This window comes from Medicago sativa, chromosome 8 (assembly GCF_051527215.1).
Source record: "Medicago sativa cultivar Bolivia chromosome 8, Bolivia_mono, whole genome shotgun sequence".
In the NCBI taxonomy this organism is placed as follows: domain Eukaryota; kingdom Viridiplantae; phylum Streptophyta; class Magnoliopsida; order Fabales; family Fabaceae; genus Medicago; species Medicago sativa.
This window is the reverse complement of record NC_140756.1, coordinates 81,685,038-81,706,159: the sequence shown is the minus strand read 5'-3', so window position 1 is coordinate 81,706,159 and position 21,122 is coordinate 81,685,038. Positions and strand designations below refer to the sequence as shown.

The 21,122-nt window shown below is 34.0% G+C and overlaps 3 protein-coding genes and 2 long non-coding RNA genes across 7 annotated transcripts; 2 read left to right on the top strand and 3 right to left on the bottom strand.

Annotated features, from left to right (window-relative positions):
- Window positions 1-1,539: 1,539 nt before the first annotated feature.
- LOC146902210 (uncharacterized) lies at window positions 1,540-2,382 on the top strand. Its single transcript, XR_015023413.1, has 5 exons — window positions 1,540-1,599; window positions 1,681-1,741; window positions 1,892-1,930; window positions 2,075-2,178; window positions 2,299-2,382. It is a non-coding gene; the product is annotated as an uncharacterized LOC146902210 (long non-coding RNA).
- A 1,677-nt stretch (window positions 2,383-4,059) lies between these two features.
- LOC146902209 (uncharacterized) lies at window positions 4,060-7,394 on the bottom strand. 3 transcript variants are annotated; one of them, XR_015023268.1, is made up of 4 exons: window positions 6,276-7,394; window positions 5,776-5,861; window positions 5,201-5,375; window positions 4,060-4,638 (listed from the first exon to the last, which is right to left on the bottom strand). It is a non-coding gene; the product is annotated as an uncharacterized LOC146902209 (long non-coding RNA). The 3 variants fall into 3 exon arrangements; XR_015023269.1 differs by having other exon boundaries at window positions 5,797-5,861; XR_015023270.1 differs by having other exon boundaries at window positions 6,518-7,394.
- A 2,350-nt stretch (window positions 7,395-9,744) lies between these two features.
- LOC146902208 (uncharacterized) lies at window positions 9,745-11,738 on the top strand. Its single transcript, XM_085732096.1, has one exon. It carries the CDS (start codon window positions 10,242-10,244, stop codon window positions 11,241-11,243), a length of 1,002 nt encoding a protein of 333 aa, XP_085588222.1. The 5' UTR covers window positions 9,745-10,241; the 3' UTR covers window positions 11,244-11,738.
- Window positions 11,739-12,705: 967 nt separating this feature from the next.
- LOC146902207 (nudix hydrolase 19, chloroplastic-like) lies at window positions 12,706-16,206 on the bottom strand. The gene is made up of 6 exons (XM_085732095.1): window positions 15,577-16,206; window positions 14,807-14,947; window positions 14,607-14,711; window positions 14,359-14,458; window positions 13,932-14,024; window positions 12,706-13,190 (listed from the first exon to the last, which is right to left on the bottom strand). Exons 1-6 carry the CDS (start codon window positions 16,039-16,041, stop codon window positions 12,946-12,948), a joined length of 1,149 nt encoding a protein of 382 aa, XP_085588221.1. The 5' UTR covers window positions 16,042-16,206; the 3' UTR covers window positions 12,706-12,945.
- Window positions 16,207-17,241: 1,035 nt separating this feature from the next.
- LOC146902206 (zinc finger CCCH domain-containing protein 39-like) lies at window positions 17,242-20,360 on the bottom strand. The gene is made up of 2 exons (XM_085732097.1): window positions 19,479-20,360; window positions 17,242-17,605 (listed from the first exon to the last, which is right to left on the bottom strand). The coding sequence occupies exons 1-2, from the start codon at window positions 20,215-20,217 to the stop codon at window positions 17,364-17,366; spliced, it is 981 nt and encodes a 326-aa protein (XP_085588223.1). The 5' UTR covers window positions 20,218-20,360; the 3' UTR covers window positions 17,242-17,363.
- Window positions 20,361-21,122: the final 762 nt, after the last annotated feature.

Sequence of the window (21,122 nt, the reverse complement as noted above, 5' to 3'; positions counted from 1 at the left end):
TTCCTAACAAATTATTTAGGGTAGCCGAGTTTGCATGGAAATTAGGGCATTCTGTTTGTAAATGTATTAAATAAGTGTATAACAACTTGTCAAAAAAAAAAATCTACAGAAACAATAAGTTAAGTTGTTGTAGACCTAATAAAATTAATAAATAATAAGGATAAGGATTAAGATATCTATTAAATTTTTGCTTTGAAAAATATTCACGGTTATTAGAGAGAGAAATGAAAAACATATATGATGCAAATTTAGAGCCAAAATTTTAGGATAGAGTTGTTGCAAACCTAATAATGAATTAGTGGAGGGAAAAATTAGGTTAAATTGTTGCAGACTTAACAAAATTAATAAATAAGGATTTTTGCTTTGAAAAATATTCACGGTTATAAGAGAGAGAAATGAAAAACATATATGATGTAAATTTAGAGCCAAGATTTTAGGATAGAGTTGTTGCAAACCTAATAAGGTATTAATGGAGGGAAAAAATTAGGTTATATATATACATACATACATTTATTTTATATCTATCTATATATAAAAGTTGTCCCAAGCCAATTTTGAAGCCCTAATTTTTCCAAAACCCTAATGGCTACAATTACTGTTTTACCCTAACTAAATCGTTAATTATGAAAACAAAAAAAAAAAGGAAATCACAGGATAAACATAAAACCCTAATAAAAGGAAATCATCTATCTATATATAAAAGTTGTCCCAAGCCAATTTTGAAGCCCTAATTTTTCCAAAACCCTAATGGCTACAATTACTGTTTTACCCTAACTAAATCGTTAATTATGAAAACAAAAAAAAGGAAATCACAGGATAAACATAAAACCCTAATAAAAGGAAATCATCTATCTATATATAAAAGTTGTCCCAAGCCAATTTTGAAGCCCTAATTTTTCCAAAACCCTAATGGCTACAATTACTGTTTTACCCTAACTAAATCGTTAATTATGAAAACAAAAAAAAAAGGAAATCACAGGATAAACATAAAACCCTAATAAAAGGAAATCATCTATCTATATATAAAAGTTGTCCCAAGCCAATTTTGAAGCCCTAATTTTTCCAAAACCCTAATGGCTACAATTACTGTTTTACCCTAACTAAATCGTTAATTATGAAAACAAAAAAAAAAGGAAATCACACGATAAACATAAAACCCTAATAAAAGGAAATCATCTATCTATATATAAAAGGAAATCAAGGAAACAAATTGGATGGATAAACATCACAAAAAAAAAAACGTAAATCACGGTTCTATATTGTTTCCTATTTTGTTTCCACTCTAAACTATCTGCTTCTATAACAAATAAAGCCGCAAGTCAGAAATCCTTTCTCCACTTCTTGACCTATGGCTGGAAGAACCATGGAAACTCTCCTCTCCTATCACTGCCTAACTGGTAGACACTTCAACACATATTCCTAAATATTTAACTTTTATGGTCGCCGACCCATGGAAGTACTGCTGTTTTCCCCTTTTTTCTTTTCTCCAATTCATTTTCTTTCTGATATGAAATTTAATTTACCATCTTTTCTCCTCTTTATGCAATCCTGGATGCGGCAAATTAGAGCAGAGATTGGTGCTGTATCCAAAGCTGATGGGTAGATACTTTTATCTTTCTCAATTTATTTTTTTATATTCGATGCATTTCACCTTAAACTTCTTTTTCATTGTAAAACCAGCTCTGCCATTTTCGAGATGGGTAATACCAAAGTCATTGCTACTGTTTATGGCCCTAGAGAGGTACTTTACAATCAATCATTTTACTTGCTTATGCATCGTCATTCGTCTAAATTTATATATTTTCTAATGGAATAATCAGCTTTGCTGCTTACAAAAGTTTTGAGCTTTAGATGATGTTGTCGTTTTTATAGTATCTTCTATATATTTCAGGTGCAAAATAGGAGCCAACAAATGAGCGACAAGGCTCTGGTATAGCTCAAATTTCATTTTTTTTATTTTGTTTATATGATTTTTGAGGAGATAATCATGATTTGTTGATAGTTTAGGAAAAATTTAATTTTGAGCTTATTTTGTATATCCATTGATCTTGATTTGTATGTTTTGGGTTTGAAGGTCTTAATTTTGTGTCAGTGTTATTTGTAATCGAAATATGTGTTTTTAACATGCGCTTCTCTGTTCTATGGTAGATAGTAGAAGACTGAATTGTGAACATCATGGTGAGTTTTGTTTATTTTTTATTTTTCTGAAAGAGGTGAGTTTTGTTTAATTGTTGGTTAATAATCTTTATTCATTTGATTCTATGCTTATTTGGTATTGTATCCCTTATCTACCTCTAGGGTTCAACATTTCTTGCTGGCTTTGAACTTGGTGGTTGATCCATAACTCAAAGTCACAGTGACGACCCATTTCGGCGACGATTCATTTTCGACCGTCAAGGTAATGATTCCCATAAAATTGTAAAATATGACCCCTACTCTTTCTCTACAAGGTACCGCATATACTCTATAGTTTTCCTATGATTTATTTATGATTTATATTTTAGATTATTGAGTTTTGATTTTTGATTCTAGATGTCTGATAATCAACATTTGAGTTTTGATTTTTTTCCTAAAAAAAACCATTTGAAGTTTTGATTTTGATTTTACATTATTCATCATTGTGTTTTGATTTCGGTTTTTACCTGCTATTTTGCAGATTTTATTGGTGATTATGCTTATTATGATTATTTAAAATAACCGCACGAAAGTGAGAAATTCGGGTTTTTTAGCTCCAACACAGATTGCAGCAGGTAACAATATTACTTCTCATCGTTGTCAATTTGTGTTCACGGCTTCTCAAATTTAAATGTTTACTTATATATGTATTTCTAAGGTACCCTATTAAAAAACTGTGTATCCAATCCTATCGCGGAGTCAACGTAATCTTTCAAACTCACATTAACTCAATTGTATTGTTTTGTCAAAGAATTTGTGGGTATTTTATATCTATTCAAGTTATGTTTTAAACAAATTTTTTTACGCAAATGTCTGCAGGATGTACAGGAGATTGAAGACTCATGTAGCAATACCTCTGTGATTGACACACCAACCAGCAAGACAAGTCTTAAGAGGTCCTCTGATAGCATTAACTCTATGGTTGTTGAACATGGTGAAGCTGGTCAGGCATCGGTTACAAAACCTAACAGGGTTGTTCGTGTCAAGATTGAGCCTACCGACACTAAAGCTGTTTAACTTGCTCGAATGCTGGAACTATCTGCTTTGTTAGCGAATTTCTTCAATCTCAATGAATCAGACATTTAGGATTCAATGTTTTTCCTTTCTGTAACATGGTCGATGTCATGGAACGTTTGTGGCAATTTATTTTATGAGTTGAATTATACTATTTTTTCGATTCAAGGTAAGTATTTACTTTCATATTTGCGCTATATTTGTTCTTTTGTATGACCCGTGCGTTAGCACGGGTCGATGGTCTAGTATAACTAGACTTTTCACCCGTGCTATCGCACGGGTCTGATATAGATGAAGATTATTTTTGAACAAATGATTTTTAAATTGCTAGTTGCGACTAACATGTATGACATTTATATTATATTCGCAATAAGACAATCGAATATAATGACATGAAACAAAATAAATTTATCACAACTTTACACTAATATAAGATTTTATCTTAGAAAAGTAGTCTAAGTTATAAGTTTTTGCTGGATGGGGTAATAGGAACGTGATCACTACTTGATATTTTTTAGACAACTTGATCACAACTTAATCATATTAATGTCCTCCACATGTTTGATTGTTTCCTCTGTGATCCAATTCAATTCACTCTCTATACATCCAATAGCTTATTTTGTTGTTTCAAAAAAAAAAAAAAAAAACCAATAGCTTGTCGCAAAAGTGTGTCTAAGAAGCTTATTAATGCATTGTTCAATATCAGTGATTTATGATTTTTAAGATTGAGTTAGTAATGTGACATAAACACACTTCAGTGGAATACAATTGTATTTTACTCTTTATTCTCTTTCAATTTTACTAAAAGTGTGCCAATTGATTAGGAACATACCTAATATGCAAAACCTGTAGTTTTTGAAAACTTGGAAATAAATTGATACTTCACTTGCTGTTAAAAAATAAATAATTTGATACATCAGACAACAATAGAACCCTTATAAGAGTGTGAAAGCCACTGCTCCAAGATGACATCACTTCACTATAAAAAATCACGTGGGAGTGCTCTTGGCTTAAAACAATATGACTTTTTTAGGAGAATTGATGGTTGTTCTTTATATAGTTAGTAAAATTAATGTATTAGAATATTTCAGCATAACTATAACTATAGTTTACATAAGTATTCAACACCAATAAGTTGGTCACAGACTTACACCATTACAATGTGGGAAAAAGAGTGTTATAACACCAAAGCCACTAAAAAATTCATCAAGACACATTATTTGCCTCAATTGAAAGAAACTTGATCACTTATACTCAGCAAACTATACAGAGGCAACTTCTGCCACAGAGAAGCATGAGTTGCACAGTTATAAGGCACCACTCACAAAATACAACAGTCTAAATGAATTCGGCAAGCTGAAAAACAGTGATATGGATAGTCTGCTAGCTACGTCTCTCTTGATTGATACATCAACTCCCCACTGAAGATACAATACAGCAACCAAAATCCTGAAACAGTATGCATATATCAACACTGCAAAAACTACAACACACTACTCAGACAGAGCAACTCCAACTCGAAGACAGGCTAAATCAAAGGCAAAATGACCAAACTATCATGACTTGACTTCCCCTTTTTTGTATAAGAAAACATGTCAAAAACAATAAGATTAAAGCAAACATGTAGAGCATCTCATCAAATATAGCTTTAGTTGACCACATTATGCCAGGTTTTGGTTGTGATATGTCAGGGTAAAAACAACATACTTTATTATCATATATTTTTTCTCTATCGAGACATGAAAAACTCAGGGCATGTGAAAAAGTAAAATACATCAAAACAACTTCCAAAATTCCTACAGGAACCAAAAAACATGATAAGTAATAAGCCTCCAAATTATTCATCAATGTATATCTAAAGACTAAAGAAAGCAAAATATAATCAAGCATCATTCTCATATTACGACAATGACTTCAACATAAAGAGATGCAAAACTGGAGTAGCAAAGCTAAAAAAAATACATAATTGTGCCATAACATCTGAAACCAAATTGAAGAAAACAAAACCGACCTTAACAATTCTGCGAACCTGCTAATGGGCAACCACAAAACTCCAAGCAGAAAAATCACTAAGGCCACAAAACCAGTTGCTTGTCCCACTTAATATCAAGAGTAGAGTTTTATATTCTTAGGTTACCTCTAGAAGACAGTAGTGAAGTTTACAATCTTTCATGTCACAATGAAGCCTGCTTAATCAAAGGTTTATCCCAACAAACCGGGTGAAATGGAAATTGTGTAGGAGTTTATTCAATGGATAGAAACATAACAACATAAGACCAACTAAAGCTTCATTCCAATGAGATAGAAAAAATAAATAAAAAATTAACATAATTACATAAACAATAAAACTTATATACAACTGCATTATGTAGAATAACTTCCTTTTTTATAACTATGCACGAAATCTTATGATAAGATCCACCGCAGGTATTGGCACAAAAACTAATCCAATTGAATTTAGTAATAGTTGATAGCAATCATACCAAATATCAAATCCGTTGAATCATCATAGTGGTTTAGGAGCTTGGAGCACTGAACATATGTACAATTAAATAAGAGTAATTTCAATGGAAAGAACTTCAGTACCTGGTTCCCTACAGTACTCACCTACCGGTTGTTGTAGCACTGCCACAATGTTCCCATCTCCCAAATACATATCCGTTGCCAAGAATCTAAAAAAATCACTACATAATTAGGGTCCAATTCTTTACAACTAATTCAATAACTAAGAAGCATCTTAAAAAAAATCAAGAAATAAGAAGAAAATTAATGAAACTAAATATGACTTAGTCATGGACATAGCAAATTAACATCAAATTAATGTCATATCATAGTAAATTCACATTATATTTTTTATCAGTACAAAATCTGTGAAGGAAGAAACTTCTAGTCTAAGTGGTGTAGTCGCATAAATAGAGAACAAAAGAGAGATAATTTAGAACAAAAGAAAAAATAAAAACAGCCAAACTTGTTGTGGGATAAAGGAAATCAAAGGATCCCCAATTTAAAGAGTTGGAATTGAAAAATTGAAGAAACATTATGCTAAAAGAAATCCATGTAAAATCAATAGCAGTGGCCAAACCTACCTTCTCTACTGAGACGGAAAGGAATTTCAGTTCCACCATTAATCTCAACAAAAACAACCATCTGCGATACAATGAAAAATAACGTCAACCAAAAATTAAAAAAGATGTGATTTCAGATCTACCAAAAAAACATATACACCGCATTTCATTAAAGGGAAAAAAGAGGGAAATCATAAGCCAATTGGGTTGGCTATGGTGAGGGCAACATATCGTGTAGAGAGAGATATAGAGAAAGAACTGACCGTGGCGGTAGCAACTGATGTTATGAGTTTGCTGTGATGATCTGAAGCCATAGACGGTGGCGATGGAGTTGACGGCAAGGGTGGTGCCGGAACCGAGAGCATTGGCGAAGGGAAGTGATGAGAGGAGAAAGACAACAATGAAAGTGGAAAAGACACAGATGTGGCAAAGGAGCGATTTAGCTTTGCATGAGAATAGGTAGGAAACGATTTTGATATCTGTTTATCTGTTTAGGAAAATCAGGAGCGATTGGTATGAGAGAAGGTAGGAAAATAGGAGATTTTGTTAAGCAAAGGAGCGATTTTGCTATGCATAAGAATAGGTAGGAAACAATTTTTATATCTGTTTATTTTTTTACGAAAATTAGGAGCGATTTGTTATTTCTTTATTTTATTTTATTTTATGTTTATCTGTTTAGTAGGAGATTAGGTGTGATCTGGCCGATTTGTTTCAACAAAAAAATAGGGTTAATAGGGTTAAACAAATTGGAATTAAGCATTAGGGTTAAAACAGTAAATTTAAGCATTAGGGTTTAGGTTAAAATTAGGGCTAAAATAAGCTTTCGAATTAACTTTTATAGATAAATAGATTTACGATTTAGTTAGGGTAAAACAGTAATTGTAGCCATTAGGGTTTTGGAAAAATTAGGGTTAATAGGGTTAAACAAATTGGAATTAAGCATTAGGGTTAAAACAGTAAATTTAAGCATTAGGGTTTAGGTTAAAATTAGGGCTAAAATAAGCTTTCGGATTAACTTTTATAGATAAATAGATTAACGATTTAGTTAGGGTAAAACAGTAATTGTAGCCATTAGGGTTTTGGAAAAATTAGGGCTTCAAAATTGGCTTGGGACAACTTTTATATATAGATAGATGTTTATCTGTTTAGTAGGAGATTAGGTGTGATCTGGCCGATTTGTTTCAACAAAAAAATAGGGTTAATAGGGTTAAACAAATTGGAATTAAGCATTAGGGTTAAAACAGTAAATTTAAGCATTAGGGTTTAGGTTAAAATTAGGGCTAAAATAAGCTTTCGAATTAACTTTTATAGATAAATAGATTTACGATTTAGTTAGGGTAAAACAGTAATTGTAGCCATTAGGGTTTTGGAAAAATTAGGGTTAATAGGGTTAAACAAATTGGAATTAAGCATTAGGGTTAAAACAGTAAATTTAAGCATTAGGGTTTAGGTTAAAATTAGGGCTAAAATAAGCTTTCGGATTAACTTTTATAGATAAATAGATTAACGATTTAGTTAGGGTAAAACAGTAATTGTAGCCATTAGGGTTTTGGAAAAATTAGGGCTTCAAAATTGGCTTGGGACAACTTTTATATATAGATTTAAAAGGTTATTAGTAAAAAAAATTAATATCTTAGTTTTTAAGTTGGTAAGATTTGCTATTGTTTAAAAAATATTGAAGCTGATGATGAAGCTGACTGTTATACAAGTATGAAGCTGATTTGGAGCATGCTTTCATTCAAACTTGAAAGTATGAAATCTTTGCTTTTTTTTTTTCCCCTTAATTGCAGTGTTTTTTTGGAGGGAGCCTTAATTTCAGTGTTGTTCTGTCTTTTGTTTCATTTTCTTTTAGTCAATTATGGTTTAACATCCCTTAGTTTTCTATATATATAAAAAAATCATTTAAAAAAATCATTTTATATGATTAATAACTAAATTTTTTGTCAAATATTTTTGAGATTCGAACATCAACCAATGCATACTAATATTTAATCGAGCTGAAAACTTTTTTTATAGTAAGTTATTTTTATCAAGTTGAGGTTTTTTGTGTGCTAGTATTATCAAATTGAGCTATGACACAAGATTGATGGGTGGGGTTGTATTATATCCAAGAGGGATGATATTTTGACATCCAATTTTCAACAACTTTTTAGGGACAACCTTTTTCTTCCATTCTTATTGGACAATGACAATAGAGAGAGAAAAAGGAAGAGAGAGAATAAAAGTATAATGAGAGTATGAAAGAGAGTTGTCACAAAAGTTGTTGAAAATTGGTTGTCAAGATATCATTCCTCTATTTCCAATGATCCAAGATTGAAGATATTGTTCGAGAGGGTGTCTAATTATATTATTCCGAGTGTATCCAATGGTATGCAGGTAGATGATGACACATTGCCAGTGCCCAGTGTATTATAGACACGATGGATGACTTATTTGGATGTCAATTCATTCCAGACAATCCTAGTACACATCCTTATCATGTAGATATTATTGAATTGAATCATTCAAAACAATAATCAAATTCCCAAGCTTAAAGTCATGTGTGTTGGCATGGCAAGGCTTGCTTAGGTGACTTTTCTCAATAATTTGAAGGTTAAACTTAAACTGAGACACAAAATGAATTTAAATCCTAACATCACGTTTTTTTTTTTTTTTTTGTTGAAGCATTTTAACTGTAGAATTAAAAATTACTCATTCCAAATAAAACAATTTGCAATTGTAAAATATGTTGGAAGCACTAACAAAATAATAAGATTCACAAATCACTAATATAACTATAATTTAAAATTTATTAAAATCTTAATGAACCAATTTATGATGGGAAAATGGATATTGTTTTTCTTTTGACGGAGGATATTGTTTTCAATGTATGAAAAATTAGTTTATTATTCAAACACAGAGATATTTATCAGTGATAATTGTTAACAAATATATAGTAATGCCAAGTGGGGACAACCACTGAGCATAAGACAAACAATCCTTCCATTCTATAATTTTTTACAAACAAAGGTTATTTCATAGGCTAGTGCACATGAAACAGAAAACTAAGGAAAGAAACAAAATGGTATCTAATAATTCAGTGAGACAAACAAACAAACCACAGTGACATCACATATCACAAGTAGCTGAAGGTAATAACAAGTTAACAATAATTTTATGGACGGACCAATGGACCATTATATCATTCACCATCTTCTCAAAGATATATAATGGTAATTCCTTGACCCTTAGAGATAATTAAGGAGTAGCAAATAATTAATAACTAATACAGTAAAATTGTTAAGGTTAGACAGCAACCCTCCAAAGAACATAGATGACAATTATGTTAAGGTCTTGACAGTATTGGAGGACCACTTTGCTACTTACATACCTTTCTGTATCTTAGGTGCTACATTATAGTAAAAGTGAAATATCATATATATATATATATATATATATATATATATATATATATATATATATTTATTATGAAGCATGACACATTAGATTGAAGACATGTCCGACATATGACACACAACATGTGTCATTATCTGATGCTAACACGATACAATTTCTCCTATTTTTTAAAAATGATTATCTGTGTCTACGTGTCATTGTCAATGTTGTCTTCGGTGTAAGTGTCTGTGTAAGTGTTTCATAAGTTAGTATCACAGTTTTGTTTGTTGCTATCTAGCATCCTTTGGGGTTATTTGAACTTTTATTGCTCTTTAGTCAGAGATCCTGTTGTGGGGAATCTGGCACAGAGACTTATGTCAGCTAGTATACTTCTTTCTTCACGGTTCAGTGGAAGCATATCACTCAAACCCATCAAATCCCCATCAACAGTTCTGGATTTTAGTGAATCAGTAACAAAACCTTTCATGTGCACCTGTTAACTTTTCACTGGTGGAGATTACTATACTAGGTTGCTGGAATAAAAGAACAAATATAGATAGATATTCAAGAATCATTCATGAAAAAGAATCTTATAACACCTGATTGCTAGGCATGCTAGAAAGAGGCATGTTGATGTCCATACAGACGCCGAATCATCCTCAATTTCTGTTTGGTGTTGCCTTTAGAAACAGAACTCAGACTCAATACAGAACAAGACCATCAAATTCAAGTATATCTTCAGTTTTTCTTACTGATGAGAGTGGAAACTATGAGGAACCAGGAAATGGTACTTCCCTGATGAGAGGTCACATATCTTCTGCATCATGCATCAAGCTAAGCCAACAAAATACTATTGGTGTTATAGGAGGAGTATCAGTTCTATCAACTCTTGTTTTCTTGGAAAAGCTAGCTTGTTGGAGTTCAAGAAACGGTAAAGAATGTCCACCTTTTGTTGTCTGCAGCGATCCTGTGTTAAGCAAGGCACTTTCATTACGTGGTTCTTTTCCTTCTACAAGAACCAGAATAGATCACATCGAATCGAATCAGGAGCTGATGATTCAGAATTTGCGGCACAAGATAAACGTTCTTCAGCAATCTGGAGCTCGCGGTCTGGCCTTGCCTTGTCATCTGTCACATGCTTGGCACAGAGAAATTTCGAAGGATAGTTCTCTACCTTTTCTTCATGTTGGCGACTGTGTTGCCATGGAACTCAAGAATGCTAAGATGAAGCCGATTCATGCCACAATTACTGTGCGGATTGGACTGCTCACTACAGATTCATCCTTTGTAGTTTGTTATTACAAGGAAAGGCTTCAAAGTCAGGGTTTTGAAGTAGTGTTGCTAGACAAAGCGACTGAGGAACATATACTAGTTCCTGCTGCGGATGCTTTGCAGAGAAAAGACATAGAAGGTGCAAGGAATTTGCTGAGAATTGCAATCCATGTTCTTTTGGTGAGGGGAGTGAATGTGGTGATTCTGGCATCTGATGATTTGTTAGGGATTCTTCCTCACAATGATCCTCTTCTTAAGAAATGTATAGATCCTATGGATGCTTTGGCTAGGTCAATTATAAATTGGGCAGAAACAACAACAAAGGTACCTGGGAGATTTTAGTTTTCATTTTTTCTATTTCTCTCCAAAATCTTGACATTATCATCGGAGCATTTATGTAAAAAAAAAGCAGCTCCATGTGAATGGACTCAAATACTTTCCAATACAGCTATCTATCGATTCCTCTCTTTCTCTCCATCATCTATCCATCCTCAAACTCGGATCCTCTGCAGCTGGCTTACGGTGCATCCCTGATGTAACATTGAGAGTGAATAATTATTTTAATGGTGTAGCCTGTCTATGGTTATTGTATATGAAAGTGTTGCAGATTTAAGGATTGGTTTTATTTATGTTACTTAGTCATGTTTAGTTTTTACTTATCTCTTGTTACTCCTCTGATGAGAGTTGAGTTAATTGTTTATCCTATCAGTTAGTATTATTTTACTTCTGTGTTTTTCTGTTAGGTAGTTAGGGTGGTTATCCACCTCTTCACTCCTGTATATGTATATTCCCTTTTCCATTCATTCAATGAAGTAATAAGAATTATTTAATAATAAAGTCATTTTCATATTATGGCATCACATTTCACAAGCTTACTTCTTCGTTGGGCATCAGGAGCATGGCCTGGATGAGAAAAGGCATGAGCATATGTTTACCAGTGGGCAGTGGGGGCAGTTCTCGTCTTACAAGCTGGTTTTGTAAGGTTGAGTTAGGCTCAACCCAAATTCTAAGATGGTATGATAGCCTGTCCAAGATCTGTTGGGGCACATGCTATCAGGACACTCGAGTCAAGTGAGAATCTTGAGGATTTGAAGCAGCAATGAGAAAGAGAGTTGTTTCCTAAAGGGATTAAATGATCAACTCACCACTGTCAAAACTTGGGTTCTGGTGCAAGAACCTTTGCCCCCCCCCCCCCCACAAATAAGAAAAGCCTACTCTCGTTGTGCAACAAAGGCAGTTTGGGGGAAATGCATTGGGGATTCTCTGATGACCAAAAACAACAGCAGTAACAATCAAGATGAGAGAGGAAATTTTCAACGAAGACAAGGCTGTGCAAAGACATCAAATGGCTTTAAGTTATTTTCGTATTAGGTTTTGCACTGAATTATTCTCTGATATGGAGGGATATGTTATTCAGTGTTTCTTAGATATAGCAGGATGACACAAACTACATCATTTGCCAATAATGATAAAGCTGGAAAATGTTGAGAATGTAATGTGCAATTATCAACCTTCTTCCACAACAGAAGAGGCACTAAATTTTAGAGCTCAAAACCGTCTTTACATAATCGTGCGTCCCACAGAACAAGCAAGGAAGTTGCATGGCCTAGAATTTTCCCAATAAGATAGGTAGTATAAGAAGAGTGAAGTGCTAAACTAAAAATATGTTGGTAAGATGAGAATAAGATCAATCAGTTACATGGTTGACATAGCAGCAAAATGTAACCATAACAGATATCAGTGTTTTGTATAACACTATTAAGTTCATTTATAGTATAGAACATGAGATGCACATGAGAAAATAGTGTGAAATCAAACAGCCGAGCTCTCGTAAATGAGGAGTGTAGTCTTCAAAATAATGTTTTGATGAGAACTTTACATCAACAGAAAAATGATTCATAACACTAATAAGGTAACTTTTTCTCAAAGTGGCCTTGGGAAAGGAATTTCCGCCACCCTTAAGAATTTGTCATGGAAATCAATAGGTTTTATTTTGGTCAATATGAACTCAATAGGTTGTTTTGAATTGTATCAACAACACCATTTACAGTATATTTTGATCTGAGAAGGCCCAAGAGGAAATAAGGTGATGAGCTATCGCAAAAGGTCCAGGAACAAATATTGGAGCAAGTTCACCACTTTCAACATTGAAATCTGCAGCCAAGCTCCTATTCTTTTCTACTCCCTTACACATTTGTTCTACCTTTGTTGCTGCTGTTCTTTGGGCTTTCTTGTATTCAGCCATCGCCAATGCTTTTCTTATATCTTCTCTACTGAACCACTGAGCATCTAGATAAGAAAGTTGTACAATCAGCTTATAAACAACAGCAAAGGAAATGGGAAAATGCAGTGTGTGGAGGAAGCAAAGATCTGAGATGTTAACTCACTACACACTATTTTTCTTATAAAAATATGCAAACAAAATAGTGAGGACTGCAAACGTAAGTGAGGGAAAATAGATTTTGTAGCACTAACACAGACATGGACACCATATAAGACACTGACCCTGGCACTGTTAATAATTAGAAGTAATAGAATATGATCAAATGTGCCGGACACATTCAATCTGAAGTGTCAGTACTGTGCAGACTATAGATGTTGAACTGTCTTTATTTTCTCAAGAGTTCATCTATTATTTTCTGTTCTTCCCACTCTTTTTCTCAGTATCTCCAGAAACAAAGAAAAGCTTATCAGATGCCACAATTTCTCATGATATATGACCAACAACTTGCAGCATATAAGCATAATTTTGAAGCTAATACCGTATGAAAATAAAGGGAAATAACCAAATAATCTGCAATGCATAGGTTCATAACTAAAAATAAATTACTTGCTTACACCACGTAAGTGTATTGGCTCAGAATCCAGCCATTGGCCATTCCACAAACACACACATAATGTATGTAACTCTGTCTCACTCAAAAATATAGTTAACTCACCACTTGAAGTCATTTATGTAAATAAAGGAAAAAAAAGAAAGGATGAGCTGGTTAATAGGTGAATGTGATTAAATGAAGGAGTTCAACCTACCTTCTAACTCTTTCTTGTCAACAGTTATTTTGCGGGACTTCGCATATGCAAAAAACCCAACCATCAGCTGGTATGGAACGCTGTTTCGTCCAACTAGCAACAAAAGCCAAGATAAAAACGATAACATTAACAAACAAGAAGGGAAAATGTATTCATAAAATTAAACAAGAAAAATAGTATAATACACATCTAATTGTGTTAATTTATCATGACATTAAACTATGTTAACCTATACTGTGTTAGTTCATCTAATTATATGAAGGAAAAGAAAACAATCAACCCATAAACAAGGGATACAAGCTGAGCTCAAGCTTCATATTTTATATCAGACAAATACTAACTCAACTCCACATTCACAATTCACTTGTCTCTCAAAAACAAACAACAGGGATTAATAAAATTATAAAATCATAGAGTTAAATTATACCAGGCCATGGCTGAGAACTGTGATATACAACTTCTCCCACTTCAATACCACTCTCTTCCCAAGTTTCTCTTCTTACAGCTTCCTCCAAGCTTTCTCCTTGCTAGATGCAACAAGAGGATACACACTAATAAATTTTTTATATACACGGAGAAAGGGGAAAGACAAAAAAGTGAAAAACAAGTACTAAAGCAACAAAATTCTTGAGTCCCTAAAAAATGAGAATGTCTTAAAATTGGTCAAGACAGCACCTCTGTGAAACCAGATACGCAGCTCCACAATCGAGAAATAAGCTTCGGCCGTGTACCCAAGAGAACAGAGTCATTCTCTCTATCAATTACAAGCATAATTACCACCTAGTACATAAAGAAAGAAAGCAAAACACTATCACAAAAACACACTGATGATCATCCATTCAAAGAATCAACACATAGAACAGAAGACAACAAACTGGATCAAGACGAGGATATATCCTTTTCTTGCAAGAATCATTTGAACATTGCTTCCGTCTCCCAGCTTCCATTGAAACAGTTTTCACACCACAATGTCCACAAAATTGTGAAGTCTTATGCCATTCTAGCAGTGCCTTGGCCTGTCCAGGCAATACAATAATTAGGAAGTTGCATTGACATTCATAGACTAAACTAAAGCACATAAACTTCATAGAATAGACAGACAATTTGGTCTTCGAAATTCTAAGCATCGGTCAAAACAGTCTAATTTTTGTGAATTGACAAACGCATTCCCAAAATTGTAACTATCATTAAAAATAGTCTCTCCGTTAACTTCTATCATTAGAGACTATGATACGACACAGTAACTAAAAATGTCACATTGCACATTGATCTCACATCAATGCCAGCTCACTATGGACTAATTTGCCAGTGAAATTCCGGCCATCTTAGGAACAAATAATTGCAATTGTGTAGGAATTAATTGATGACAAATTAGTCCTAGAGATCTACGTTTTATAGGCAAAGTGAGATCGATGTGGAGGGATAGCATATTTAGTTAACATATCACATCAAAGAGTCTATTGGTAAAAGTTAACAGATATACTATTTTGCCAACACTTCACAATTTTACTATGTGTTTTCTAATTCACAAAAATCATGGACTATTCAGACTAATGCTTACAATTTCAAGGACTAATTTGTGTATTTACTCATTTCATAATTATTTCAAAGTTGGATTTATCATGTTAGCAAGATAACTACTTACATTACCAGCAATAGCCAAGTTTTCCATTGCTTTCAAGTCCTCCCAATCAGTGGCCACCATGAGAGTCCGGAGCTCCACAAAACTCAACTCCATCTCCTTGTCAGTACCCAATTCAGGTACCTTATCAGAAACATCGATAGCCCAGTAAACGTTATCGTCCTCTACACTCGAACCCAAGTAGACAAACGAGTCTCCATTCAACTGGGCATCGGAATTTTCAAAAATACCTCTGAGATCATCCAAATTGATCCAACCCAGATGCCAAATTGGCAGAGAGTCACCAGAACCGGCAACGGAAGAAGCTAAAGGTCTTCCATTTCTGAAAGGCAGTACCTTAAAATTGGGGGATGGAGAAGAGTGATCGTTTTGTAGAATTGCTGTGTTGAGGGATTGGAGAGCTGCGGAGGGTAGAATTGAGCGTAGAGGGTTGCCGGCAAAGGCATTAAAGTTCAAGTTTATGGACATGGTGGTTACTGGTTGAGGAAGCTTGCAGAAGAAGAAAGGTTTTGGGAAAAAGGATGATAGAGGAAGAAAGGTGCAGATGAGCTGCTTTGTTTTGATTTTTCAGCAAGGTGGGAAGGAAGGAAGGAAGGAGGGACAAAGAAGAGACCAAAAAGTTGCTTGGTCCCTTTTTAATCTTGGGTCCCACTATATACCATAGGAATATGTGGAAAAAATTAACCTAACTCAACTAATTTAATAAAGGCAAAATTATATATTTGTCCCAAAATTATTCAATTTGGTCCGCTCAAACTTGGATTAACTTGTGGTGTTGGTTTTGGATCTTGAAGTATATTATTATTAAGGTTTCATGTTAGATTCTTTTTCGATACTAATTTTGTTGAACTTACTTCGAATAACCTCACAATCAACTATCTAGATTTAAACCCACCTTTATTTGGACTGTATGCCGTTTTTGACCAACACCATAGAATATTCTTAGATGAAAGCAATTAACAATGAGAGATCTTTTTGACAAAAGAAATTCAATGCACTTTGTTAAAAATAAAAGACTCAATAGAAACTATAGACATTATTGCTTTCTATACATGGGAATGAGTCACACACTTTTCCTTTAACATTATATAAACTAGTTCATGGTTTCACCGAACAAGAGTCAGTAATCTCAGGATGCCAAGTAATCATGTCTTGTAGGATACGTTACTAATGATCTACAAACACAATTTTGTTTAGCTAACATGCATGAACTGAACTCAATTCACCATATTAGGCCAGAATTGCACTCTAAATTGGTAGTAGAAACGATCTACTTCAGGAGAAACTAATACTAAGTTGAGATTGTTGCTCAATAGGCCCCTCAAAATTGCTCACATTTCTGAAAAAGAAGATCGAGAGTTACAACTCAATCAATTGAGCAATTTAATGGGCAATCCAAACTAAGCCAACATATGATGTAATATATAAACTACACATACTACACATATAAGATAATCACATTTTCATAGATGAATATAAAAGAACAGTAATTAAACATATTTAAGGTCTGGTTTAAGGTTCAGAAATTTGACCAATGTTAACCCAACCGAAATCCCAAAGAGAGTTTCTGACGGTTCATAAACTGACAATTGCACCTTTCTCTTACCATAAATCTGTAACAATTCACAGTAAAAAAAAAAAAAAAAAGCAAAATTATAAACTCTATGAATCCATCACCATCACAAATTACCATGTTTACAAAATTCTTATACAGATGAGGGGGTGTTTCCAAGAGCACAAAATTCACTTCAGGTTTCCATTGCACTAGGCAAGTTGGGAAAAACAAGTGGTCAATCATCAATCCAATCACCATAAATACCATTGATCTTCTTGCCTAATTTCAACCTAAGTAAGTGCTTCTTCTTATCCTGCTCCTCTTCCTTTGTCATGAGTAGACTTGTGGTGAAGGTAGGAGTAGAATCATTGGCAACACCTGTTGAGGCTTTTGGTGAAGTTGGAATGATAGCTTTTGTTGAGCTTACTATGGCAACTGCAGCTTCAGCTTCAATGCCTCCACCAGGAGCTTGTAACTCTGATTTGCAAGACAACCAATACTTCATCAGCCAGAACAAAATACATGGAAACCAAACAGCTTCAATTGTTATAATCACCTTTCTTATCTATTGTAATTGTTGTTCCAAATATGCAAAAAAAAATTATCACACAAATAAGCAAGATTTTATTTTTTTAAATAAAGGTATGCGACAGAAACTGTGGCCAAGACGTTAAGGTTTTTGACATCTTTGTCATCACAAGTCGCAACTCCAGCTGCATTAAAAATGTTTGACCGTAAAATTAAGGATTGCGACATTGCTGCAATATAAAACCTCGCAAATGAGGAATGTACCTCCAATTTTTTTATGAGTCGGACATTAAATTTACAGGCAACCATTAGCAGAAACCAAAAGACGAAACAGGATTGGAAAGATGAACATAATATAATAGTTGATTATTCAGAATCGCAAGCAAAAGCAATTACTCAAATTTCAATTGTATGATATGATTGAAAGATAAAAGCAGTCACTTCGGTGTGGGAATTACCGACACCTATGTTGCATGGATAAGGTTATATGATACCAAGTACGAATATCGGATACAAGAAGATAGAACATGACAAAGATTTATGAAAGATAGAAACATGACAAGCTTGTATAGAAATAGAAACCAAAAATAAGCATGACATATAACATAAAATATACAAAGAAACGTCTTTCTTCGTTCACTAGATCACATATCAAAACTGAATAAGAAAATAAATATAAGAAAATATTTTTTTTTGTATTTACTAAACGATAAACATATTTTTATTTATTTATTGTACATACCGTAAAACTATCCTAGTGTATCCAAGTGGAGTATCTAGCGTTTCTAATTCAAAAGTAATTTTGGTACATACTTGGTATGTTACCACAAGTACAGTAAGAGTGTGATTTCAATTTGTAGTACCATGCTGCATAGTCGATCAAAAGAAGGAAATCTTTCTCAAATTATTCCAAACATCTAAAAGTTCCAGTCAATCAACAAATGTAAAGCTGTGGAAAATAATTTTAACTTTTGTCACCATACAATAGCAATCATCCATTATAATATGAAGGTGATTGAATATTTAAATTTAGGAAAATCTAGTCATCTCTATCAAATAAAAATTCCTGACAATGGGGTTGATGGGAAAAAGCAAAATTTCATTCAAGTATTATGCAAGTGTTGTTAAATAGCGACTATAGCGGGGCTACTGCATATAGGAATTTGAAAAAATCGCTTTTGTCCAGTGATATGCTTTTTAGGATAACATAATATGAAATAGCAGCTATTACACTGTTGCATAGGGAAATTTGAACAAAGCACAATTTTTTGTGATCCACAATTGACAACACTGTGTATACCTCCAATAGGGCAGCATTATCATAAGTGGAAGGTGGATTACAGCAGCTAGCCAAAAATCTGGTATAGAAACATGGCATTGCAGCCTATGGTGGAAACAAGCCAGATATAATAGCCATTGCAGCCTATGGTAGCTGGAACATAATCGGCCATGAATTTGACAACACTAAGATAAAGTAATCACCGATCGTACAAACAAGTTTTCCATTACTTCAAAACTGAAAGAATATCATACACAACAACGATAGGAAGGCACTTTCTGCGAAGACAAGGCAAAGGGGCAACAAACAGGAGGGACAAGTTTATGTCAAACCAACCATGGAAATATCATACACAACAACGAAAGTGGCGCACATTCAAACACATTAATTTGTACATCATATATCAGAGAAGATAACCTTCTACACAATCATCATAGAACAACACAAAAAGCAAAACAGTAGAATTATATGATAAAGTTAAAATCAAAACCATTAATCAAAATAGGGAGAATGGAAACTAACAAACAGATGAGTTAACATTACCTGCTTCTCCATGAGCAAAGTGACAGGTCTCCCCAAAGGGACAGCTCCCTGTATGCTGCCATTGACACAGCTTTGTCTTCCAATAAGCGCTCCTTGCTGGCTTGTTCACAGCCCTAATGCCTTCCAAATTGTTAGAACCATCCCCAAAAGACTTTGGAGAACCAATATTTCCAATGCTTATTGCAGAACACTCTCTTGTTTTCCAAGAATCATCCCTAAACCTAGCAGGATCCTCATGAAGAAAGCTACACTTATCACCATAAGGACATTCCTCACCGTTGTAATACTTCTTGCACAGCTTCATCTTGTGAATGATTTTTTGATCTTCATCCCAATTTGGTGGTGGCTGCCTTGTCTCCATCTGAAGCCGTTCGTCGTTGCGAGGATCAACTAGCTCCTGCCAATTCCGCGGTGGCTGCCTTATCTCATCAGCCCCGTGAGCGTAATTGCAATTTTCGCCATTTCTACAAGTACCAAACCTGAACTTAGTGCAGATTCGGGTCTTGAAAAAAATGCTGCTTGTTCCTCGGTTTGGTGGAGGCTGAATCATCCTTGAAGGAGGGCATATCAATCCACTAGGGGGATTGTTATCAGCAATTCTCGCCCTCTTGAAGGAATGTGGCTCAAAGTGATCGTTATTGATTGGGATTTGAGGCCTCACTTCAATGATATCGTTGTTGGATGAAGCAAACTGCGGTGGTGACATCCTACAGGTTGGAATATCGTCTGGAAAATTCATGGCTGTAAAGGAAAGCGATTTTGATCAAATCAAGTGAAAGTTGGAGTCTTTTTTGGTCTGCTTAATGTCGATCAATCAGATCAACAATCAGAGAAATTTTAGAACAGATTCAATAAGTTCAAAAGAGTGACATGCAATTGGATGCAATATTGATCAACAAATAATTAAATGATCAATGCCGAAAAGTGAAAGAAAAGTAAGCTGTTGAGTGAGACCTGATTTTGAGGCGGAGAAAGAGATTATTATAATAAGAAATTTAGAAGACCTGGATGAGAAAAGCTTGATTAATTTTTTTTCTGGGTTGATCGCTGGCCGGTTTTAAGTAGAGAGAAAAGAGAGGAATATAATGAGACCACCCACTATCAGTTGCAAAGTTTAAGGTTGTTTTAAGTTGGACCACCAAGTCAAAACCCTAGGCAGTCGCTATCAAATCAAACAAAGTGACCGTGTCAAAGTAACCCCGCAGTTGTTGTGTTTTTTTTTGTCCGCTACTAACCCCACAGTTGTTTTAGGTTTAAGGGTTATTTTTGAGTTTGTTTTTACACGATAACCTAACTTAATTGGTAGGGAAATTGTATTATATAGGTGTTGGTTTCGAAATACATATTTTTTCACTTAAGCTTTATTTGGATGGGTAATGATATTTTGACATCCATTTGATGACAACTTTGTTGACAACCTTGTTTTTCTCACTTCTTATTGGTCAAAAACAATGGAGAGAGAAAAAGGAAGAGAGAGAATAACAATATCATGTGAGTATGACAAAGAAAGTTGTCCAAAAATTGTCAAAGAATGGTTGTCAAAATATCATTTCTCATTTGGATTTACTTAATTTTTATCTTATAAAAAATAGCTTATAGAAATTAATAAGTTTTTATGTTAATTTATAAGTGATCACAAACGAA